The sequence below is a fragment of the Giraffa tippelskirchi genome, chromosome 10 (assembly GCF_054371585.1).
Source record: "Giraffa tippelskirchi isolate mGirTip1 chromosome 10, T2T-mGirTip1v1.2.pri, whole genome shotgun sequence".
NCBI lineage: Eukaryota > Metazoa > Chordata > Mammalia > Artiodactyla > Giraffidae > Giraffa > Giraffa tippelskirchi.
The window spans coordinates 97,443,213-97,470,313 of NC_137284.1; the positions used below are offsets into that span (position 1 = coordinate 97,443,213).

The 27,101-nt window shown below is 33.9% G+C and overlaps 1 protein-coding gene across 1 annotated transcript in view; it reads right to left on the reverse strand.

Annotated features, from left to right (window-relative positions):
* Positions 1–1,396: 1,396 nt before the first annotated feature.
* CAPZA2 (capping actin protein of muscle Z-line subunit alpha 2) overlaps positions 1,397–27,101 on the reverse strand; it is a 59,875-nt gene continuing 34,170 nt past the window's right edge. Inside the window, exons 3-10 of the mRNA XM_081537883.1 lie at positions 25,647–25,698; positions 19,903–19,966; positions 15,372–15,578; positions 13,851–13,930; positions 8,874–8,952; positions 6,530–6,601; positions 3,520–3,582; positions 1,397–2,813 (exon numbers count right to left, since the gene is read on the reverse strand). Of these exons, the coding sequence (XP_081394009.1) occupies positions 2,673–2,813; positions 3,520–3,582; positions 6,530–6,601; positions 8,874–8,952; positions 13,851–13,930; positions 15,372–15,578; positions 19,903–19,966; positions 25,647–25,698 (758 nt within the window). The 3' untranslated portion in view covers positions 1,397–2,672. The remainder of the gene's footprint in view (positions 2,814–3,519; positions 3,583–6,529; positions 6,602–8,873; positions 8,953–13,850; positions 13,931–15,371; positions 15,579–19,902; positions 19,967–25,646; positions 25,699–27,101) is intronic.

Below are 27,101 nucleotides of genomic sequence, written 5' to 3' on the forward strand. Positions count from 1 at the left end.
CGGACTTCACGGCTCCTGAATTCCTCTCTTCTCTCACCTCAGTCAGTGACTGACTGATCATATTTGATCATACTTGATCATACTTGTCATAACAGATTAAATGTAACTCCTCAAATTCAACTTTAAGTACATCATGCTAACTTCCATTTCCTACATTTCCAGACTGTTCTTTCTAAACAGACTTATAGTCCATTGATGGTGCCACATTTTCACTCTTTCTCCTCCTCTCACATCCTATCGCTACAACACTGACCGTCTTCATCGGGTCAGTAAGATTCTTGTGGCAACCTCCGTTAAATCCAATTCACCTACTCTAGGCCTGCACTCTTGCTGCTTTACATGGCCGAAGACAAACACTGCCTTACTTGTAGTCTTCTTATAAATTCACTATCACTAACCTTGAATAGTCTTCCATTTTGCCTAGCTATCAACTATGTTTCCCAGGTCTGTCAGCTCTCCTATTCTTCTGGTCTAGAGAATTTGTCTACCTCCTATCTCCAGTACCTAACTGCTACAAGGTACTTCCCCCTGGAAAACCAAGCTCCCAGCCCTCCCTGGCCCTGAATCTTCAATGGTTTCTCAAACCCCGAATGTCCTTGCCATCTCCCCTTTATCTCACATTCTATAACCAATCCTGGCAAATCCAAATGCTTTCATCTTCAACATATATCCAGAAACCACTACCTCTACAGCCTATAGCTACCATCTTAGGCCAAGCCAGCTTTCTCTATCCACCACATTACTGCATAATTGCTCTAATTTTGCCTTTACTTCCACACTTTGGCCTACTCAACAAAGCAGACATTTAGTTCAGTTCAGTCGCTCAGTTATGACTCCTACTAAAAAGACAACCCTGAGTTTTAGGATACTGTGTGTTTCTAGTTTTCTTCCACTTTAATAAAATACAAATCTTAGACTATGAAAGACTAAGTCTATTATACAACTATTATTTCAGACTGTGCTCTATTTTGATAAATATTACCTTTTACATGCACATCACCTCAAACAATTACATATATTTTTAACAGAGCATTCTAGGCCATAAAACAGAGTCAAAATAATTAACCTTCAGTGCATGACAAACCCATGTAGCCCAGTTGACGTGATTAAGCTAATCAACTAAAGATTCACCTAATGCTTAGTTCAGAATCATTATTAGACTTTTGAAAATGTGTTTTAAAAAAGGGAACAGATAGTTAACACTATTAATTCATTTTCTTCTGGAACCTCACAATGAGAAAACTTGTATTTTAAAGCTAGAAAAAACGATCTAACCAAAAGTGTCATAATTTTATGTATGTTTATAGTCTCAATGCTTTCAAAGCCCAACTGTGATTTTTTAAAAAGAAATTAAAACAACATGCTTTCATTGAGAGAATTTTTAAAATCTATACAATTCAAGCTAGTGAAACATTTTATTGTACATAATAAAAGTGGTGTTTTCAAAAAAAACATTTCCAGGCCCAGACATCCGCAGGAATATGTGAGGAAAGGATTCCACTGGAGTATAATAAGCAATAACTCAATTGAATGAAACCACAAATCCACTCTCCCTATAGTAAATACTAACATTCACCACAGGCTTGAAATTCCTGTAGCATCAGTAAATGTATTTTTTAAAATATTACAAACATGCTTATGATGCATAGGAAGATGGAAAAATTCAGACTTCACTGCACACCATATGTACTCCCAGCTTTTCTAATTTACAACCAGTGAAGAATCACAAATATCCAAAGAAAAGTATTTTAAAATAGTATATGATTCACTGGTAAGTGATTTTTATACTCAAATAAATAGGAAAATTTTCATTTTAATGTCACATTGAATTTCATACTTTTCACTCCAAGAAAAAAATAAACTGAGACATGGTCATGAGTTCAGGATTATATATATTACAATTTGCCTTATAATACATTTGTGGCTTTATGATAAAAATAACTCAGGGACATATGGAATCCAAGCTAATTTGCATAACTGTCACAAGGAAAAAAAAGCATTAAATGCATTTCTGAAATAAGAATTTTCATTTAATTCAGAATCTCAAAACAGCATTAGACCTTGGCCTTGTTTAAAAAAAGTTCAGTTAAACACTAAGCTAGCTAAATAACCTTCTTGAAAGGTTTAAACACAATTGATATAGAAAATGCTTTCCCTCTAATCTCAATCTTACATAAATGAAAGAGGTGAGGGGGGAAAGGTAGACAATTTCTTTAGCAGCATATATGGCTAAATCCATCAACCACCTTATACTAGAATGTCCATTATTGACCCCATTAAAAAGGACTGGGCAAAGAGCAACAGTTACCCACTTCACAGACCAAAAGACAACAACTTTAGGGTTACGGTAAGTAAAACATTTTTGAAACACTTTAAAAACTTTTGACATTAAACTAGAGGAATCATGTCTTCATTGTAAGAAAGAAAGACATAACAGAAAGTAAAAGACATTTAAACTAAACTGACTTTCAATCTTCTCTGAATAAAAGAAATTAAAAAAAAAAAGGTTGATTAGCTAAGCTTTGTGCTCTAACCAAACTAATTAATTACAGTGATTTTAAATGGCAACAGCCCTCTGACTGGGTAGCTTGACAGTTTTGAATACTTTTGCAATGATTTTTTTTTTTTTAAACGCAAAGACACTAAAATGATCCGGTCATGCAATGTTCATCTTATGCATTCTGCATCTCTTTTCCAATCTTGTAACTAAGGATCTTGTTCCAATCAATCTTAGTGCGTGTAACTGGCAACTGTCGACGTAAGGCTTTGAAAGTCGTGTCTGACATCGTCTGGTAATTCTCACTGATGGCAGTCTAGGAAAAACAGCAGTTAAAAGTTTAAAGAAATAAAAGGAACAGAACAATGTATAAAACACATAGATATTTTAGGAAACACCTTTATTTAAGCAGCTTGTTTCATTGTTTTTAAAAAGTCAAGTAAAAATCCCAAAATGGTTTTAAAAGCTATTTAAAAGCAGCTAAAAGAAAAAACTTATAATCATTTTGAGTAATTAAATTTAACAAAATGAAATTATAAATTAGATTTATTTTCTGTGTGCTCTCGTTTTGGATCTGTTTTACTATTTCTCTCAGAACAATTTCACAAATTACTATTTGCGAGGAGTGGAACCATGTCCAATACATAAATGCTTAAATTCAAGAATGCAGTTTAGAAGCTGATAAAGAATGTATTATAAAAAGCCGAGTATAAAATGAACTATGATCTAAGCAGATCACATATAATCTAACTGTTCTGGGAAACACCTCCTATATTAGAATTTCTAGTCAGAAACAAAATAGCCATATAAAATCTTGGTCTATTTTGACCAGTACTCAGAAATTACAGTTGGCTAAAACTGAGTTTTTGCTACATTTTCACAAGTCTGCCCTTGAACTAAAATGAAAAAAGACTATCTTATTATAGTGAAATGATGAAAAAGTTCAAGCTTATGACTGAAATTAAAATTTCAGTGCCAATATTTATAAGCAAACATAGATTATATATTTTTGAAACTCATACCTGGTATTCATTTTCTGCAGCCTCTACAATCTTTATAAATTCTTTTGCTGTTTGCACCTCATTCTGAATAAAAAACAAAATCGAAAGAAAATAAAATAGTAACTTAAAACTACATCACTATTACTTTTAAATAGGTATGTCAATAGATGTCTGGTTAATGATTTGTTACAATTTAAATAACACAGGTGGAAATTATGACAAAGGGAAAATACTGTAAGATAACTATTCTAAATTTCAGGGGAACTAGGCAAAAACGTTTTAAGTCTATAGAATGAGTGTGTTTAGTGTTCCCTGGTTAAAGAAAGTGAAATCTTAGTAATACGGGCTGATGAAAAATTCAATTATAATACTTACAAACACGTCAATAGATAATCGTTACAGATAAGAAGTTAGTCACAGATTTCTAATTAATGACTATATGCCAAATATATGAACAATATGCACCATCATAACGATACATTTAAAAAATATTACCAATTAGAAAAAGCATATTTTAAAGTTTAAGGTGAATTTTTAGTGTTTAAATATTTTCTGGAAATCTTTTTAAACATTTCAATATAATGTGTCCTTGCATTTTTCCTAATAGTAAATGCTAATGGAAAATGAGCCTTTTTTTATAAATAAATGTTAACAAAATTATCTAATATCTTCTAGTATTTATATATTTACACATATATTTATATAATGGGCACATTTTTTTCTATCCAAAAACAATAAAACAACAAATGAAAATCCTCTAAGATGAAGTGAAAAGGTAATTCCTAAAACAAGCAGCACAAACTGGCATACTAGTCAAGTTTAATTACTACAACCAGATCTTGCACAACTCCAGTCTATAATTTTGCAGACAAATCTCTCTTAGGAAGAATTTTTACTCAATGTCAAATTACTCAAAGAAGACAGTACCAAGTACCTTGCTACAAAATTAACTTTACATATATACTCATGACACAGAACTATACTGAAACTGCCTTATAGAAAATAAGACATCAGTAATTATCTTTCCTGGCAAATTTTGCAAGAATACTATTTGGCAAGAAACCAGAAATCACCTTAGTGCTAATGAAAAACTGAAAGAAACAAAAACAAAAGCAAAGAAAAAAGAAAACCTCCAAATCCCACAGTTTTCATTTCTTTTCAGGTAGAATCTGGCCTAATACAGTCTCACATGTTTCTTAATATTAAATGGTTTCTTAAAATTAAACTTAAAAAAAAAATCTGTAAATTTTTGAGTATTAGTAGTTGATGTTTATAATATACTAATGGTTTTAGGTATACAACACAAATGTTTATCAGAAATGTTATTATTAATGTATTATATTATTAATACCCTTGGGAGAAAAAAATTCCACAAAGACATAGTTGTATCTGCAATGAAATGAATGTGTGAAAGAACTTTGCAAGAAAAAAAAAAGGTCAAAATTTCTAGAATTTGAAAGCTGAACTTTAGAAAAACTTCATTAAATCATAATCCAAATAGAGGGGAAAAAAAATACAACAGGGCTTAAAAGTTAACTACAGGATCACAGACCTTAGTTTAAGAGCTAAAACCATAAAATTATTAGAAGAAAACATTGGAGTAAATTTTCATGATCCTGGGTTAGGTGATGGTTTCTATTAATATTCCAAAAGCACAAGTAACAAAAGAAAAAACAAACTGAACCCATCAAAACCAGTTACTTCTGTTCTGCAAATGATACTACCAAGAAAGGGAAAAGACAGACAGAATTTGTATCTGTAAATCATATATCTGACACACGACTTGTATCAGGATACATAAGCAACAATTACAACAACAAAAAAACACAAATAGCTAATTAAAAAATAGACAAAAGATCTGAAAAGACATTTTTCCAAAGAAGCTATTCAAATGACCAATAAATACACAAGAATAGGCCCAATATCACTATCCATCAGGAAAATATAAATAAAAATCACAATAAGATACAATTAATAAAAACTAGGATAGCTATAACAAAACAGGTAGACAAGTTTTGGTGAGGATGTGGAGAAACTACAACTGATAGGCAGTAAAATAGTTCAGCCACTTTGGAAGTAGTCTGGCAGCTCTTCAAAAGGCTTGACCAACCTACTAAAGCCACCACTCTGTATATACTGTAACTAAGTAAGTGTTAGTCGCTCAGTCTTGCCCAACTCTTTGCGACCCCATGGACTGCAGCCCACCAGGCTCCTCTGTCCATGAGATTTTCCAGGCAAGGATACTGGAGTGGGTTGCCATTTCCTTCTCCAGGTGATCTTCCCAACCCAGGGATCGAACCCGGGTTTCCTGCACTGCAGGCAGATTTTTTACCAACTGAGCTACAAGGGAAGCCCCTGTACATACTGAAGAGCAATTAAAACAATTTCTACACAAAAAATGGTACATGGAGGTTCACAGCACAAAAATGAAAAACAACACACATGTCCATCAACTGATAAATATATAATGGTATATGGGTTATTATTCGGCAATAAAAAGGACAGAAATACTGACTCATCTATCACAGGGTGAACCTTGAAAATATCATGCAGGTAAAAAAGTCTATCACAAAAAAACACATATTGCAGGATTCCATTTACATAAAATGTCCAGAATAGGAAAATCCATAGAATCAGAAAGTAGATTCATTGTGGCTTAGGGCTGAGAGAGGCTTGGGGGAAGGGCTGGTAGGAGGGAATAGGAACGACTGCTAATGGGTACACTGGATTTTGGGAGGATGAAAATATTGTAAATAAGATTGTGGTGACTGTTGTACAACCCTGTTAATATACTACAAATAAATAAATTTTATACTTTAAATGGGTGAACTAAATGGTGAAATATATCTCTTTAAACAAACCTGCTTAAAAAAAAAGTTAGGTACCAATTTCCAAGTACTTACCATCTTTCCTCTGTCTGAAAACACTTAAATCTGAAGCAGAAATACTACTTTAAATGTTAATCTGAAACTGTTATGGTTTGATAGAAGTATCAGGTTGTTTAACTTTTATTTTGGAATTAATTACTTACAGACACTGTTAGGGAATCTTGTATATCTTTATGACTCACTAGTTGAACATTACCATCTTCATAATAATGAACCTATTAGAAAAAGAAATTACAGAGACCACGTTTCAGGAGTTATCAAGATCCGCATGGCTTCAACAATCACACCAATGCAGATGACTACCAATTTCAGCTCTAACCCAGTCTTCTCTGCAGAGCTCCTGACCTTTTAAACTTCAGTGAGCGTCTTCCCGCCTTCAGGCTAGTGAGGAACTAGGCAGCAATTCCTGCAGTTACTCAGGCAAGCCCTTCACTGACTGGACTGCGGGACATCTTTACCTCACAGATGCTCTACTAGTATCTAAACTCAAGATTTCCAAAATCAAACTCACAATGTTCTCTCCCAACATCAGTCATCTTCTGTGTATTTCCACTAACCATTTAACTCCTCAAATCCAAAGACATGAATTAATTCAATAAACATTAATTAAATATAAACGACTACTACAGGAGGTTACAGAAACATAGAGCTTTTTAAAAGACAATCCCTGACCTCCTATTTCAACACAACACAGTAAGAGGTATGTACAAAATACATTAGCAATACTCCAGACTCGCTGAAACTTAAAAAAAAAAAGACTTCAGAAAAGAGGTGACATTGTTCTTGGGTTTAGTAAAATGAGTATAACGGACTAGGGAAGATGAAGCAACTAAGCTTAGAGAAGAGTATACTTTAGAAAGGCCTATAGGTACCTAAGACTGGCATGTGTGAGTTTGAGGAGGAAGAGGAGTGGCTGATAGAATACACAGGTACGGGAGAGTCAATGGTAGGCCTTGTATGCCATGCAGTATTGCCTGGAATATCTAGTAGGTAAATGTACCACTAAAATGGTTTCAAGTGGCAAGTAACATATCCAGATTTAAATTTTAAAAAATCATCTTTCTGATGGCCATGTAAAAATGGATTGTGTGCATTAATTGCTCAGTCGTGTCCGACTCTTTGCGACCCCATGGACTGCAGCTCGCCAAGCTCCTCTGTCCACGGCATTCTCCAAGCAAGACTACTGGAGTGGGTTGCCATTCCCTTCTCCACGTGATCTTCCCAATCCAGGGATTGAAACCAGGTCTCCTGCATTGCAGGCAGATTCTTTACCATCTGAGCCACCAGGGAAGCTCTAAAAATGGATTAGGAGATGACAAATGCTCCAGAAAATCAACAAAATAATGTAAACATTATATGCTATGCATCATGTTAAGTGTTGAAGATAGAACCAGACAATCCTTATTCCTAACAAGCTTTAGCCCAACAGGGGCACCATCTCAGAAATTATGCAGGTGAGAGCTACTGAGGTCTGACTGAAGCAAAGAATAATATAAACAATAACAGGTAACATTCATTAACACTTTATGTCTGTCTCTGTTCTAACCACTTTGCCCATGTTAACTCATTTTCAAACAACTGTATGAGCTATTCCATTATTGCTATTTTTCTTCCTTTTTTTTTCTTAGCTGATGAGGAAATAAAAGCTTAAATGACTTCCTGATGTTACTCAACTGATAGAGCTGGGATTCAAACTCAGGCAATCTGGTTTCAGAATCCATGTTTATAATTTCTATTCTTTAGCCCTTAAGGGACAGTCATATCAAGACATAAAAGTAATAGGATATAAGACTAGAAATAATATATTCTGGAGTCAAATGATAGAGCAGTGTGTTTGATCCAACTTTATTCCTTTATGGCTCTTAACACAATACCTTTCGTGACAGTTTCATGATATAATAAATGTTACCGAATAAATAAGTGAACCAAGAAGAGACTAGTCAGTATTTCTCTGTAACTTAATAATATTTATCTTCAAATCCTCTTAGTTATCAGATTTCTTCTACATAAACATTTGAGCTTACATTGAGTCAGTTCTAGTGGGTTTCACATAAGCGAAACTTGAGTACAGAAGATACTTAAGATATATGTAATATGTACATGTATTAATATATATACATCTACACACACACATATATTAATATTATATTTCTTTCAACTCCACCCCAATTTAAAAGAACAGCACAACTCAACCCAGAAGATGCTTGGATGAACAACAAACTGTATGAAGAGCAGACCAAATGATAGCATCTAATTTTAGCTGTGTTTTTAGAATCTGTCAGCTACCCCTGCAGATTTTTGATGACTAGGGAATGAACTGCAAGGTTATTTAAAAGATAAAATCACCACTACTTTTTTTCCCCATTACCTCTAAACAAAGATCTGGGAAAGAAATAGCTACTGAGTACTATGAAAATACAAACGAATGAATTAGTTGTTTCTCTGCTCAGAACCAGCTAGAGATCAGCAAACTAATTTATTTCATACCTGAATTTTCAAGATGCCAACCACCTGAGTGGTTGAAGGAGTGATTGTAAACTTCCACTCTGACCTCCAACGACCATTCCTTAAAAATAAAAACAGCAGCTGTAAATAAGGTAGGGAAAATAATTTGAATAAATTTTAAATTATTTAAATTCCAGACTTAAATTTACGCTACGTAATGACAGAGTGTGGGGGATGGATGATGTATATTCATTTTTTTAATCACTGAAATATTCAAAAGAATCAAGAGGTTAGGTTTAGTTATGAGCTACATTTAATTTAATCTTCACCTGACTGACTGATAAGGATCTACATAAAGGATGCAATTTCAGAATTCTAAGGCTTAAAATACAATTCAAAACTACATCAATTTTCTCACTTATGCCTTAATTAAGAAAAAGCTGAATAAATATTCAGATTATCAAGGGCTTTCACAAGTTTACCATCCACTAAATGATACAAAGTACCCTAGTTTTAAAAGAATGGATGGCAGTTCAACATTCTTAGGGAGATTTTGATATTTGGAAAGAGAAGGGTTATAAGCATCAGATTTTTTTTCTTTTCTAATTTTAGGTTTAGTTTCCACATAAAAGGTACAATATCCTCCTCCCAGATTTCAAAATGATTTTTGGTATAAAAATTGGTACAGGTTAATAATAGGAAACCGCGACATTACAAACAGGCAACAAGCATTTATTTTTGTCTCTCAGATAACAGATTTCATTTTTTCCTGATAGCTTTTTCATAGCAACTCCTTTCAACTTCTATTTGCTCTTTGCATGCTAAAGACGTACCCTGATATGTAAACTTACCAGTTTTTTTTTTTTTTTTAAACAATATGTAAACAGTCACAGAGCTAATGGGTCACTATACTGGCTTTGATACAGAATTATTTCTGGGTTCCCTCCAATAGTCTTGCAACCTGACCAATCACAAAAACCTACAGTATGATACTACTCTCAAACCTAAAATCAACACTTATTTGAGACGTACTATAATTAGAACAAAGCATATGCTCTACAGAATAAAAGACAACTTTGTAACATGTTCTGATTTTGAGTGACTCAATTCAGTCATTTTGGAAAAAGAACTTAGATCTATTCATTTTTATTTCACAATTCCAAAAGAGGTTATTCTTTTTATCTAGGTATTAGTATCAACAACTAGTGAGGTCTAAGCATACACAATTCTGATTTATAATGGCAATATGCACATATCACTACTGATTGTGAAAAGAAAAAAAAAAAGGAATTCCAAATCAAGCAATGGTACCACTTTGAGAGCTGTTTCAAAAGATACTTCCAAAGGCATTACTATATAGTAAAAGTATATTGCACTGTGTAGACAGTACTCTTTCATCAATGGAGTAAACAGTCAAGATTTCTTAGCCTTTGATTATATTCTTCCCTTCTCTTCTATTAATGCTTTAATTACAAATGTGAATTTATTCAACAACCATTTATTAAGCCCCCAATACTGCTGAACGTTAGCGAAACAGTAGAGACCAAGAAAAGAATGTCTCTAGTGAAATCTAAGAAATGTCCATGACTAGAATCTTCTGATTTTTATTCTATCTGTATCTGAGGTGAACTGAAGTAATTTCATTCTACCAAAATATTTAGATTTTAGTGAGGACACTGCATTATGTGATGTCTAGTACTTTGGAATGTCATATAAAATTATCTTTTCCAAAAAGTGGAAGTGACTTTAGCTTCAATAATATAATGTTCACAGTAGTTTAGAAAAAAATTTAGATATGTGAAGTGAATCAGACTAGAAATTTCAAGGACATCATTTTAATTTTATACATGCTGACACAAACTGTATTTCTGAAAACCAGTAAATTGACTATATTTATAAACTAATAACTTTGCTATAACATCTTTCAATATATTTTAAACTAAAACTGAGTAATGAGTCCAAATCTCAACAAGATTGATTTCATTATAAGTATCCTGGCACAAACAGCATAAATTAATAGCGATTTTGTGAAGATTTATTTCTTAAGATACTGGTAAATCAATGCAACAAGCTTTTAGGCCTAAAATGGACAAAATACATTTATATTAAGGCCATACAAGTAAGTTAATATAACAGAACTTTTAGGAAACTTCAACTTGTCAATAATGCATACGTCTACAAATTGAATTGATTTTCCTTCAGTGATGATGGATCTGCTTTCCTCCAAATGTTCCTGTAAACTTACACTTATTTCTGTGATGGTTAAGCAGTAGAGCAACCTTGGACCATAGATAAAACTGGTCCACAGGGGTTACTGATACCTGCTATTGTACCCTTAACACACCACCAACCAACTTGGCTAACAAGTCAAAGACTAAAATACTTAAGGTAAATATTATAACCATACTTACTAGATGGGCTCAATAAAGGACAGAAATGGTAGGGACCTAAGATATTAAGAAGAGGTGGCAAGAATACACAGAAGATTCGTACAAAAAAGTTCTTCACGACCCAGACAATCACGATGGTGTGATCACTCACCTAGAGCCAGACATCCTGGAATGTGAAGTCAAGTGGGCCTTAGGAAGCCACCACTATGAACAAAGCTAGTGGAGGTGATGGAATTCTAGTTGAGCTATTTCAAATCCTGAAAGATGATGCTGTGAAAGTGCTGCACTCAATATGTCAGCACATATGGAAAACTTAGCAGTGGCCACAGGACTGGAAAAGATCACTTTTCATTCCAGTCCCAAAGAAAGGCAATGCCAAAGAATGCTCAAACTACTGTACAATTGCACTCATCTCACACGCTAGTAAAGTAATGCTTAAAATTCTCCAAGCCAGGCTTCAGCAATACGTGAACCGTGCAATTCCAGATGTTCAAGTTGGTTTTAGAAAAGGCAGAGGAACCAGAGATCAAATTGGCAACATCCTCTGGATCATCAAAAAAGCAAGAGAGTTCCAGAAAGACATCTATTTCTGCTTTATTGACTATGCCAAAGCTTTTGACTGTGTGGATCACAATAAACTGGAAAATTCTGAAAGAGATGGGAATACCAGACCACCTGACATGCCTCTTGAGAAACCTGTATTCAGGTCAGCAAGCAACAGTTAGAACTGGACATGGAACAACAGACTGGTTCCAAATAGGAAAAGGAGTACGTCAAGGCTGTATATTGTCACCCTGCTTATTTAACTTATATGCAGAGTACGTCATGAGAAACGCTAGGCTGGAGGAAACACAAGCTGGAATCACGATTGCCAGGAGAAATATCAAGAACCTCAGATATGCAGATGACACTACTCTTATGGCAGAAAGTAAAGAAGAACTAAAGAGCCTGTTGATGCAAGTGAAAGTGGAAAGTGAAAAAGTTGGCTTAAAGCTCAACACTCAGAAAACTAAGATCATAACAGCCAGTCCCATCACTTCGTGGCAGATAGATGGGGAAACAGTGGAAACAGTGGCAGACTTTATTTTTCTGGGGTCCAAAATCACTGCTGATGGTGACTGCAGCCATGAAATTAAAAGACACTTACTCCTTGGAAGGAAAGTTATGACCAACCTAGATAGCATATTTAAAAGCAGAGACATTACTTTGCCAACAAAGGTCCGTATAGTCAAGGCTATGGTTTTTCCAGTGGTCATGTATGGATGTGCGAGTTGGACGGTGAAGAAAGCTGAGCGCCGAAGAATTGATGCTTTTGAACTGTGGTGTTGGAGAAGACTCTTGAGAGTTCCTTGGACTGCAAGGAGATCCAACCAGTCCATCCTAAAGGAGATCAGTCCTGGGTGTTTATTGAAAGGACTGATGTTGAAGCTGAAACTCCAATACTTTGGCCACCTGATGCGAAGAGCTGACTCATTGGAAAAGACCCTGATGCTGGGAAAGATTAAGGGCAGGAGGAGGAGGAGACAACAGAGGATGAGATGGCTGGATGGCATCATTGACTCAATGGATATCAGTCTGGGAAAACTCCGGGAGTTGGTGATGGACAGGGAGGCCTGGCGTGCTGCGGTTCATGGGGTCGCAAAGAGTCGGACACAACTGAGCAACTGAACTGAACTACCCTGAAGGGCTTAGCGTGTATTATAAAAAAATGAGGATAAAAGTAAAGATTTCATTCAATTCCGAACTTACAAAAGTCTTGGGAGAGCCACAGAATTTTATAATAGGAGAGATCTCAGAAATAGGATTGTCTAAGAATAAAAAGGCCCAACAACTTGATTAATAAAGGTCTAATATGAACAGGACTTCCTGGTGGCTCAGACAGTAAAGCGTATGCCTATAATGCAAGAGACCTGGGTTTGATTCCTGAGTCGGGAAGATCCTCTGAAGAAGGAAATGGCAACCCACTCCAGTATTCTTGCCTGGGAAATCCCATGGATGGAGTCGCGAAGAGTCGGACATGACTAACTTCGCTTTCACTTTCAAGATGAGTAGAGAAAACCAGTATTTTGGAGAGCTGGACTTTTACAAGGCATAATCAAATGATTTGTACAACAATTATAAGGCATGACTGTAATTTGCCTCACTGTACAAAACATGTCATTATTTCCTCATATTGGCCAACCAGGCAAAAAGCAATCCATATGAAAACATCTACTTCAGAGTCATTACAGTTCACACACAAAAATGATCATCCTTCACTTTATTAAGTATCTCTGTCTTCCTCCCCCATGTTAAGTCTCATTCAGGAACGACCCCTTCTCAGAATGAACATATGGGCCTGCCAATGGTCTGCTCATAGGCACACATATTCCCTTAGAGTGCTGCTTGCTAGTCTAAAAACTACTCCTCCCTCTCCCACCTTATTTTCACTGTCAACAGATTTACTGCTACCTTTAAATGATTGGGTGGATTATAGAACAGGTATTTCTCTCATATCAAAAGGCTGAAGTTTTATACTGTACTGCTCTTTGTCAGTCATACACAAACAAGGTATAGGCCCAATTAATAAAGCAAGAACTACAAAGAATATAAGCAATATCATAATTTCCCAAAACAAAATTTAACTTACCAAAAGTTTTTTGCTTGAAACTGATGGCTTTCTATGCATGCAATAATGGTTTGCTGTCCATCTATTTTTTTACCATATACCTTATTGGTAAAGAAAATAAAAACAAGAGTGAATTTAGGGCCACAGAATGTCCAACTTTAAATATCTATAAAATACTGAAAACTGTATAGAACTGTGGCAAGAACATATAAAAGAATACAAAGTAGGTCATTACTCCAATACAGTAGCTGGGAAAACAAGTACTTATACACTGAATCACAGATTCTTAGTGAATCATAAAATAGCTCACAATTGACGAAGTACAACTTATTGGGAAAAAACTAACTGTACTCTCATATGTTCAAAAACATTTCACAATCTCAGGGGTTGTCATTTCTCTAGACATTTAAAATAAAAAAGTAATGAGAAAGAAGTGAGAAAGTTAATTTACTTATAACTGAGAAAGTTCACTAAGAGAATGCCTGTAATGGGTTGATGATGTTATTAATATTTCATCTCTTGCCAACTGTTTTAAAAGTAATGAATAATTTGTGTCTTTAAATCCCCTGGGGACAAATGAGGACTCTAACTCAACCATACCACCTTATCCTTGAGTTATTCTTCCAAAAGAATCCTAGTCAACAGGCTTATAACTGAAAGAACCTGTATGGTATTTCATTCAGGTCACGGTGCTATACTTTTCAAATAATTACTGAGAGTTAGATACTTAAGGGAACCACATGAATTTCTGTCCTAACCAGGCATCTTCTAAGAGTCAAATGGGGTGGCTATTGGTAATAATAACAAAGTTGGGACAGAAGGTATAAACCAAGATGTACAGTCTTCTTAGATTGGTAGACAGAGGCCAGGTTCACAGAGCCTTGAAAGCCATGTTCAGAAGTCTGGACTCCGAAGTGCAATGCAAAATCCTTGAAGAATTTTAAGCAGATTTTCATAATTTGATTTGCATTTCAGAAGATCACTGGTTATGCAGAAGATCACGGAAGCACAAACGTAGGGGACTAAAAAGCATACTAGGTACAATTTAATGAAAGAAAAAAAAGTACTCCTACTTTCTATTATATTTTATCCTGAAAATAAAAAGTAGGTTAAATCTATGAAAAAAACCACATTAAAAATATAAGAAATTTGGTTATAAAACACACAACGAAAAGATTTCACTTCCAATAATTTAAGATCTTGTAATTTAATGAAAAGTTTGCTGTAAACTGATAGAGATGAGTCATGAACATGAGATTAAAGAATCTCATCATATTATGTTCCTCTAACCAACGTATGAGAATTACTACTTGTATTTAATTCAAGGTACAACCATTTTTCCATTTTTAATGATTACAACAGATTTACTATTTAAAGTTTCTTGAAAAAACTAGTAAACATTCTCAGAAGTATTTACTTCAAAAAAAGAAATATTGTTACTAAATGTCTGTTCTGTAAGTTACTATAAATTTCAAGATATTACAAAAACACTTGTCATATTTACACAGGACAAAAGAAAAAAGTGCACACTGGATGACTCACAGTGCAGACTCCATTCGGATAATGTTCTTTTACATAAGCTCGTAGAGCAGTTTCTACTGAAGTTCTCCATGATTCAATTGCATTTTCTGCTTCATATGGTCTTGGATCAGTTGCTTCCTTTCTTAAGTGATCAAATTTGAAAGAGATTCTGTTTTTTGGATCCAAAAACTTTCCATTTCCCAGGTCACCATGTTCTGTTATCAGTACCTTCGATGATGCAATGAATTTTGGAAAAAAAATTTAAATAGTACTTAAATACTGTCATATTAATATATACATTCCTTAAGCTTTTTCTTTAAAACTATAAAATAATTCTACTCCAAGCAATTGATCTAACCATATGGCATAACTAAAATACTTCAAATGATTAGACTATAAAGATAGCAAGGGTGGTCTTACTCAGTTTACATAAGTGGATCTCATTTTCTCCCAGTATAACATCCAGCTACCCAGTTGGGGGGAAAATTCATCTTCTAATATCCTGCTGGAGTCAGATTTGGTTTGGTTTTGGAGAGCTATGAACAGGTTACTATTTTTATTATCAGTCTCCAGTTCCTCAAAACTAAGGAACTGGTAATAACCTTTAATGAGAATGGCTACAAAGGAATGATTTTAATCCAGTTAGAATCCTCTTCAGTGTGTCCTGCATTACTCCTGGGGCCACAATTTCACCTACCGTCAAGTGCCTGTTGCTTGTTTTCAGTAAGCTAATCATTGACAGTTGTTTTTAATTGACTTCTGAATTAAAAAAAAAAATGTAATTTCTTCATTTATGTACATTTAAATTATATATGCATAAATTTGATGTTTTGTGCTTTGTTTTTAAAAATTTCCTCTTTCCCATGCAACTCTCCCAATATTTGACTCTATACCTGTATCAGGACTCCCTCATCCCTCTGAAGTAAATTATGCACACATAGGAGGTACCCTTTTAAATTTTTTCCAGTCATGTTATTCTACATAACATGATAAATACATACACATACACACATCGAGGGGTTTTATTTGGTCACTGTTCTATGAGAATGGAATGAAAATGACCACATACTTTTCTGCATGTGGTTCTTTTCAATACCAATGCCTTACAGAAATCCTTCAAAGTCAACTGGTAAACCGCTCACCATTCTTTTAAATGGTTGCATACTATCCCTTGATACGGATACAACATAATTTGTTCTGCCATTCCACTACGTTGGACGATCTCTTTATTTCCAGGCTGTTTTCTTTTTTGGGGGAGGATCAAGTACATTAAAAATGTTGAAGTATTATTGTATATATATTCTAACATGTTAATGTTTCTATTTCCATTGGATGCTTCTATTTCTCTTAGATTCTCAGCAGTGAGAACAGTAGCAGTAGGTAAAGTTTGTATATTTTTAATTTTTAACACATAATTAGATTGCTTTCTGAAAACGGCTGTGATAATCTACATTTCTAAGAACAATAAATGAGATGTTTCCCTTCACATTATCACCATCAACAGGCAGAGTTCTGTTCTTCAGTCTGATGAGTATAAAATATATCTCATTACTTTAATTACATTTCTCTGGCTGAGTCTAAATATCTCCATGTTTGTGGACCAATTTTTCTTCCATGAGTAAATACCTTTTAATATTTTTCATCTGGGTGGTTTTTTCTTATTAACTTGTAAGTTTCCTTTATTTACAGTTATTCGTTTTATTCTCCAGTTAAAATAATTGATATGCAGAAAAATGCCCATCTTTTCTTTTACAGTTTCTGGGTTTCCAGTCTTAAGATGGTTTCCCTTGCCCTTAAACTACACATGTAGATGCTTTTCTCTGAAAATTCTAGTCATTTTACAAATTTTTAATCCACTTGATGTTCATTTCTATACATTGTATGAGACAGAGGACTGGCTTAACTACATGGTATACACAGTTGATAGAAGTCAGTTGTACCAATACCCGTTATTATATACCTGTCCAAATTATAACCTTGTCGTGTATACTAATATTCATGTAATTCTGAACTTGATATGCTGCTCTCCTGATCTATTTGTCTGCACAATACCACTCTGATATGACTTTACACTGGCTGTAAACCATCTTCTGCTATCAAACGATACAACTGTCTCTCGCCACTTTAAAAAACATTTTTCTAAGTGTTTTTTCAAGCAAGGTTTTCATATAAAGTTTATGAAAATTTTGACCAATTAAAAAAACTATCAGGATTCAAGTCAAATTGCATTAAATTCATATTTTAGTTTTTATACAATTTAACTTTCTACTTTAAAATGGAATTCACTATGCTTTTCCATTCGCTCAGAAACTATTTTATGTTTTTCAAGAAGACATCACTTTCTTCACAATCCCATGCACTTCCTGTTAAGGTTTATGTTCAATATTTGTTGTTTGGTTACTATGTCTGACTCTTTGCAACCCCATGGACTGTAGCCCACACGGCCTCTCTACCCAGTCAAGAATATTAGAGTGGGTTATTTCCTTCTCCAGGGGATCTTCCCAACCCAGGGATCAAACCCATGTCTCCTGAATTGGTAGGTAGATTCTTTACCACTGAGCCACCAGGGAAGCCCCATGTTCAGTATTACCATTATTTAAAATGAAACCCCTCCCCCTCCAATTATTTCTAGTGTAAAGTCCCTACTTGCCACAACAGAGGAAAGTTAACGCATTTTGTACACTTCCCTTAAATTCAGCCATCTCACAAAATTCTTTTACGTCTAATAGGTTCTTTTGGTTGGGAGGTTAATTTATGGGAGTTTCTCACTACTTCTAAATATATAAATCATGTCACCTAAGAGTTCTCTCTGCTTCAAAAACTTTAAGAGTTCTCATTCTCTTGTCTTATTTGTGACCCTCCCATTTATGATACATAATGATAGTGACAAGTGGACATATCTAGATAGTTTTCTATTTTAACCAAAATCACATTAGTGTTTGTAATTTACTACTGTTTTTTGTTAAACAGTCTATTTTATTTAAGAGGCTTTCTTCTACCTCTGTTTTACGTAGGGTTTTTGTAAAGAGGATTAGCTGCTGGATTTTTCAAACCCCTTTTCACTGTCCTTTGCTATATCATAAGACTTGTTGGCTAATTGATAGAGCCATATGTTGTCTTAGAACCACTCCTACTTTCCATAATAAATTCCATTTAGTCTTGGCATATCATTCTTGATATACTCCTGGATTCTATTTGTCAATATTTAAAGTTCTGAAATCTACAGTCATATGGGAGATTAGTGTAGTGTGCTTTTGTTGTTTTATATTTATTAGGTTGAAGTATTAAAATTATGATAGGTTCATAAAATGAATTTGGGAGCTACCCAACATTTTAAAAAGATGCACTCCCTGGACCTAGCAAATCTTTTAGGGATTTACCTCAACAAAACGATGGTCCGTGTGCTCAGAGATATAATGATGTTCAGCACAGTATTGTTTATAACAGTTAAAAAAAAAGCAAACCCAAAATCTCCCAAGGGAAAAAAAAATTAACAGCTTTATAAAATGAAACCCACTACAAGCCTCTATATATGTGTGTGTGTATTTACACACATGCATAAATCTATTTGTCTTCCTATCTACCTATCCAGATTTACTTTTTCCCTTCAGTTATAAGTCATCTTCTGTTTAGTCTCCCTGTAACTAGATAACTAGTGGACCACATATTACATAATGCCAAATGCAAGCTTTAATTAGCCACTGAGACTGTTAGAAAAGACTGATTGGAAAAGACTGTTAGAAAAGACTGATTGGAAAAGACCCTAATGCTGGGTAGGATTGGGGGCAGGAGGAGAAGGGGACGACAGAGGATGAGATGGTTGGATGGCATCACTGACTCGATGGACACGGGTTTGGGTAGACTCCGGGAGTTGGTGATGGACAGAGAGGCCTGGCGTGCTGCAATTCATGGGGTCGCAGAGAGTCGGAGACGACTGAGCGACTGAACTGAACTGAGACTGTTACTACTTTCTGTTGTGTTTTATCTACGAGTTCCTTCTTCAAATCTTTTATATAAATTGTGCCTCATGTAAGCATAATATGAATACAACCACTGTTCAATTATTAGTAACTTTAAACCAAAAAATAAAAAATAAGAATGCTAGTGATTTTTTGTGGCTTTTCTTTGCTTAGCAATTCCAACTTGCACTTTGGAAAGAAAAGATTTAATAATTACTAAATGCTAAGTTACTCACATGAACTGCAGAATTCCAGAGTAACCAAATTATGACATAAATCTTACTAATATATATTCTAGATTTTGGATTAACATAGGATTGATTTTTTCCCTATAAAAAACAATAAGGTAGATTTAAAGCAATTATCTTATTACATTTAAGTATTTCTAAAAAGGACTTTTTGCTAGTAACATTATAGGTCTCAACAAAAGAAACTACATTTTCAATTACTTAGCCCCTAATTGGCTATGGTTAACATAAACACTTAAAAAAGTTTTTTTTAAACATACCACTTTACAATTCTTGCAGGATACATTCACCATTATAAGTGAAATAAAGAATAGCAGATCCTGTGTTTATATGAAACGTACATACCTGATCTTCATAACCTTCAATTTTTACTGGGGTAAACTGGTCCAAGTTATATTGTGCAAATGCACTAAAAAAGGAAAAGGTCTGTTATTTAAAATTATGTAGTTAATGCTCTTAAAAAAATCACAAACAATTCCCTTGTCAATAAAAGTCTCCTGCACTGCACATGACAAGTTAAATAAAACTGTTAATTCTCCACTATTGATCTTATATTAGGCATATATTATATAGATATGGCTTTATAAAAACTGATGAATGACATCCAGCTTTCAATATTTAGCTAGTATAGGCCTCACTTACCACATCCACAAAAAGAGGGGTTTGAACTAGATGACTTCCAAAGTTCCTTCTAGTTCAGAAAACACTCCATTTACCCACTCATCATCCATTTACCTACGTCTCCATCCACGCAAATATTTAGATGTTAAACACTCTGTTAGACACAGTGAAACCAGTAATTTCTTTGCCCCTACAGCCCAATCACCCATTTCTAAGTCACCTGTTCCTGTAGTTAAGATATTTTTACGCCCTTTACTATGAGTCACTCACATCTTTTACTTTTTACCATGTATTTCCACTAATTTCTCTTATCTATTATTCAAATTCTGTTCATTATTTAAACTCAGCTCAAAAATCATCTCTAAATAGAATTTTAAATTTCTTCCTTTGGGCTTCAAAGGCCTTTGATATTGGGCTCCAATATGCTTCTATGTTTTCTTCAGTTGGCTAGAAACTGAACATGTCTGACTCCCCACTGGGAAATCCCTAAGAGGTTTATTTGTCTCATCATCACAGTAAAGTCTGGTACTCATATATCTGTTAGATAAAAGGCTAGTTCTGGATATTTCAAAGTTTTCTAGATTTAGGAGTACCAAGTCTTCAGTATACCTAATTTTACTATGAAATATACTGAATTTATGCCTTTTAGCAAAGATGTCCAATTAAAACCACTTTTTAAGAAAACCCATGTTTTTTTCCCCTTACAAAAAGACAGGAATTTCTCAAAACTAAATTAAAAAAATAAATAAATAAAAGAGTTAAAGCAATAGGAAAAAGGCAGAAGGTGGAAAAGAAGTACAGAGAAAGAGACTGCTTATATTAAAGAAATTCAATATCAAAAAATGAAATTGAAGCAGCAACAGGACTATGGCTATGCACTTAACTCTGATGAAACTGCTGCTACGCTACATTCTAAATGTTTTTATAATGCTTTCCAAACTTATGTTATAATAGCTGTGGACAGTCTCAAGGACAGGTGATACATTAACTTTTGAGGATGAAACCAGGTTTGGAGATACTTCAAAAGTAATTCAGAATCAAGGGAACAATGAGGCAGGGGTAACACGATTGTTTGAAAATTATTTCATAGAGAGGACACTATAAGTCAGAGTAATATAGTTCTAAAGTCAATCAATGATTTAAGGTGTATTTCTGTACTTTACAGATAACCTCAGAAATCTGCAAAATGAATTTGAATAAAGAGTTTTGAGAAATTCTGTACAAAGATTACAACTGAAGTCAACAAAAAGAATCAATACTTTCTCTCCTTATTCATCTAGGTGGCAATCATTTACTGCAACTATAACCATATGCAAGAAAAACTGATGTTCCTACTCAAAGTTTTGATGTTTTTTGAAGTCATATTTATAAACATCTTGTTTTTATCACTAGGTACTGATTTCCTCAAAGACTAATCTTAAAAGATTAGAATATCGACATTTAATGTGTATATCTCTTAAAACATGGACCAGGACTGTCCTTGAAATTTGGTTTATAATAAAAGAGAAATATAGCTCACATTCCAAGGAAATTCAATTTATTTAAAAGTAACAATCATCAGATAAATACTCCTTTGGATAAATAAAATTTCAATGCTTTCAACATACTTTATTCAAATGTATGACTATTTCATACCAGTTGTATAATTATGAATATTTTTGTGACCTTCATTAAACTTTATTCTGCACAGGAAAAACTTCAACAAATCAAGTTTCTTATTTCCTTAACTTAAAAAAAATTCACTAATTTTTGCACCTACATGAAACAACCCACATTTATTTACCACAGAGAACTCAGAGGAAACGATTACTCTGAAAAGTACTGTTGTTAAAAGGTCATGAACAATGTACGTTTCCTTTACTTTTGTAAGACTTTTGTCAACATGCTATATGCTGTAAGAAAGAAAATAAATTTTACTTGGATATATAATTTTAAAAGGTTTAAAGAACTTAGGAATAAGAGGCCATTCACTCAGAAACTAATAACTAAAGTCAAAGATATCAAGTAAACTGATTTCTATTAAGCATGTTAATCATTAACAGGGGTGGAAGCAACCCAAATGTCCACTGACAGGTGAATGGAAAAACAAAATGTTTATCTATTTTTTATCCACAAAACACACACACACAGCAAGTGTTAAAAAGGAAGGAAATTTTAACATGCTCCAACACAGGAGAACTTTGAAGACATTCTACTAACTAGAATAAACCAGTTACGAAAGGACAAATACTATATGATTCCAGTTATTAAGAGGTATCTGGGGAAGTCAAATTCATACAGAAAATAGAATATAATTCCCAGGAGCTAAGAGGAGGGGAGAATGGGAAATTGTAGAGTTTCAGGTTGGGAAAATAAAAAAAAAGCTCTGGAAATGGATGGTGGTGATGGTTATACAAAATGTGTATGTACCTAATGCCAAAGAACTGTGTGCTTAAAAAACGTTAAAAAGTTAAACTTTATATTAGGTATATTTTTTCCACAATATAAAATAATATATAAACATTGCTATTAAAAGATAACAGCGCATAAAAGACCCCTAACAGCTTGTACAATCTTGAGAATGAAGAACAGAGCTGGAAGAATCAGCTTTCATATTTCAGAATTAATACTCCTGGGTTGGTCAAAAGGTTTGTTTGGGTTTTTCTGTAAGATGTTAAGAAAAAACACAAATGAACCTTTGGGCCAATCTAATTCAAAGCTACAGTAATCAAAACAGTATGGTGCTGACACAAAAACAGACATACAGATCAATGGAACAGAGTAGAGAACCCAGAAATAAATCCACATACTTATGTTCAATTAATCTATGACAAAGAAGGCAACAAATTCAATGGAGAAAAGACAGTCTCTTCAGTAAATGGTGTGGGAAAACTGGACAGTGCCATGGAAAACAATAAAATCTGAACATTTTCTAATACCATATATGAAAATAAACTCTAAAGCCCCAACTGTAAGACTGGAAATCATAAAACGCCTAGAGGAAAACATAGACAACACTCTTTGATATAAATTGCAACTAGTTTTAGATTCATCTCCTAAAGCAAAGTAAATGAAAGGAACCTAATTAAACTTAAAACCTTCTGCACAGCACAGGAAACCATCAACAAAACAAAAAGACAAAATAATGAACAGGAAAAAATATTTGCAAATGATATATAACTGATAAGGAATTAATATCCAGAATATATAAAAAGTTGATACAAATCACAATCCAAAAAACAAACCACCTGATTAAAAAATAGGCAGAAGAAATGAATAGACATTCTTCTAAAGAGGACATACAGATGATCAACAGGCATATGAAAAAATGTTCAACATTACTAATCATTAGGGAAATGTGAATCAAAACCACAGTCAGATATCACTTCACACCTGTCACAATGGCTAGTATCCAAGAGAACATAAATAGCAAATGCTGGAATGGATGTGGAGAAAAGGGAACCCCCCCTATACTGTTGGTGGGAATGTAAATTGGTGTAACCACCATGAAAAACAATATAGAACTTTCTCAGAAAACTAAAAACAGAACTGCTATATGAACCAGCAATTCCACTCCTTGGTTTATATTGAAAGAAAACAAAAGAAACTACTTCAAAAGGATATCTGCACCTCAATGTTCACAGCAGAATTACTGACAATTGCCAAGAGACGGAAGCAAACGAAGTGCCCACCAACAGATGAATGGATAAAGAAGAAGTAGTAAATATGTACTATGGGATACTGCTGCTGCTAAGTCACTTCAGTCATGTCTGACTCTGTGCAACCCCATAGACGGCAGCCCACCAGGCTCCCCCGTCCCTGGGATTCTCCAGGCAAGAACAATGGAGTGGGTTGCCATTTCCTTCTCCAACGCATGAAAGAGAAAAGTGAAAGTGAAGTCACTCAGTCATGTCCGACTCTTCACGACCCCATGGACTGCAGCCTACCAGGCTCCTCTGTCCATGGGATTTTCCAGGCAAGAGTACTAGAGTGGGGTGCCATTGTCTTCTCCGATGGGATACTACTCAGCCATAAAAAATGATGAATTTTTGCCACTTGCAACAACATTGGTGGACATGGAGAGCATTTATGCTAAGTGAAATAAGTCAGAGGAAGACAAGTATTGTATGGTATCACTTTTACGTATAATCGAAAAATAGGACAAACTAGTGAATATAACAAAAAAGAAACAGACTCACAAATATGGAGAACAAACTAGTGCTTATCAGTGGGGAGAGGGAAGCGGGATAGGGCAAGAAAAGGGTAGGGGATTAAGAGGCACAAACTATTATGTATAAAATAAATAAGCTACAAGGATGTATTGTACAACAGGGAATACAGTCAGCATTTTGTAGTAATTACTCATGGAATATAGTTTTAAAAAGTTGTGAATCATTATGCTGTACACCTATAACATGTAATATTGTATATCAACTATATTTCAATTTAAAAAATGGGGAAAAGATAATAGGGATTTAAATCAGAAATGTCTAGAAGTCTGTTGAACCTCCACCTTCATTAGAATTAACTCTAAAAAACAAATTTATTTGATAAAGCCTTCAAACATTACAAAAAAAGAACTAGAGCAAATTTCCCCCATTAGTCAAGATTTCACATTTTGGGTAGTATTCTAAGATGAAAGTACGTGGCTGTATGGATACTGAACACTCTTTGTAAGGTACCTTAAAGTTTAATTTCATCATTTTCAAATGAGTAAAGAAGTTAGTTACAATATGGGTCCACAGGCCTTATTCAAGGAGGTGGGAGAGGAAAAGAAAACAAATTATTTCTCTGAAATCTTAAGATAGTTGTGGCAAGTCATGATTGTGGTCATTGGTCCAAAGATGACATACTAAGATTTAGAACTACTTAGTAATTCTTTTAATCACTCACAAATCTGGTAAATAGTTATTAAGTAAGCATTTGTCAGATACTATGTTAAGTATTTATGGACAAATAAGTCCCTAACCTTCAAAAACCTAGTTTTTAAATTGAAGTACACTTGATCTGTAATATTTCAGGTACACAGCAAAGTGATTCAGTAATACAAACATATACATTCTTTTTCAGATTCTTTTCCACTACAGGTTATGACAAGATACTGACTATAGATCCCTGTGCTATATAGTAGTCGGTCCTCCTCAAATATCTACTAGGATCAAGCATTTAAAAGAAAGTTAAGCTTGCATAAAATTGAAAGTATCACAATTTCAAAAATCAAAGTTTCTAAAATAATTTTATCCAACTGTGCAAATGTCAAAATGTAGTATTAAGTATATAAGCCACCGCCAAACACACAATGAATCCAGAGTTTCATGTCATAGTTGTGTCTCTATATCCCTCTGTGGTCAAAATATTTCTCTTCTAATCTAGAACATATATATGAACTTAATGTACAAGTATCTGTTTCATGGATTAGTACCTAAAAACTCCTTTAAAAGTTTTTCCCATGTCACTTTAATTATGTTAATATAATACATAATACTTACTGGGCTGCTCCTTCCCTGAGAAGATTATCATTATTAAGTAGTAACCGAACATCTGCAAAACAAACATTATGTTTTCAGTATTACTATTTTCCTATATTTGAAATTTCTATGGACTGAATTTAAGTTATTTTAGTCATATACTAGCCTCCTACCCACCCCCCAAAATATGTACAGAAGATCAAAATGTTACTGTGATGACCAAAATAACCACAGAAACACATCATGGTATTAATAAGAAAAGATTTTGGAAAGGAAATAGGAGATGGAATGAAATAAAAATGTGTTATTTCAAACACAGGCAGACTGAGACTGTAACCACTTGTACCTGTAACTTTCTTCTTTGTGTCTCCAAAGATTAAAGTGAAGATAAGCTACACAAAAAAGACGATGTGAACAGATCTGCAAAAGATTGAGGACTATGCCTCTTAGTGTGACAATATTATCATGAGTCTCAAATGAATTTGCTTCATGGAAAAAGTGATTAAAACAAGAAACAGCTTGTGAACACAGTACAGATGTAGGCATTTTGTTTCCCAGACATCTCATGTTCAACAACAGATGAATGTGTTTAGTTGGATATGGATAACTACTTCACTTGATTGAGTAATCTCATTTTGGTTGTTGATTCTTAACTTTGTCCTCATTTTAGACTCAACTATACAGACATGTATCTGTTAATCATTAAAACAAAACTAAAACTACAACTTTTAGTTGGGAAAAAAAAAAATCACAAAATTTCACCAGAAACCAAACAAAATTCTACTCTAGTCTCCGTGTATTTTCTTTCATTATTTTCCCTACACACTTGGCTATTGTACATAACTGCTATCATAAAATATACATACAACAAAGTATTCTAATTTTTTCATTAAACGAAAATAACACAAATAACTTAAGAAACTGGTTAAATATAACACAGACAACAGTTCTTATAAATAGTGTAAAATTGGGCTTCTAGTAGATATAATGTAGATATGCATTTATCAACATGGAAATAAATATACAATAAACAGGTAGGAGAAAACTCATCATGTATAGTACTACACTTATGTAATGTTATATACATGAGTCTAAGTTGAGAAATGTTTGAAGTATTTTATTCAAACAGTGGAGAAGAGAAGGTAGAATTCTGCGTGATTCTAGATTCTCTTCTGCACTTGAGAAATTTTAGAATGACTACGAGCCAATAAAAATATAAAGTTATTCCAAAGGAAAAAATATTGCCTATTCACATACCTCTTTTCAGCAGTAGGTCACAATTTTTTTAAAAAAAATCTCTTTGACTAACCACTAATATAACTCCAATTTGATTTCTAAATTAACTGATTTTAAACAATGGAAGCTTCTGCTGAAAAACTAAAACAAAGATATTTACAACTATAGGTAGTCCTATCTCACAAAGTAAACTGGCAATTCTACTTGACACATATGATTCTTATATCTTCAGTATTTAAA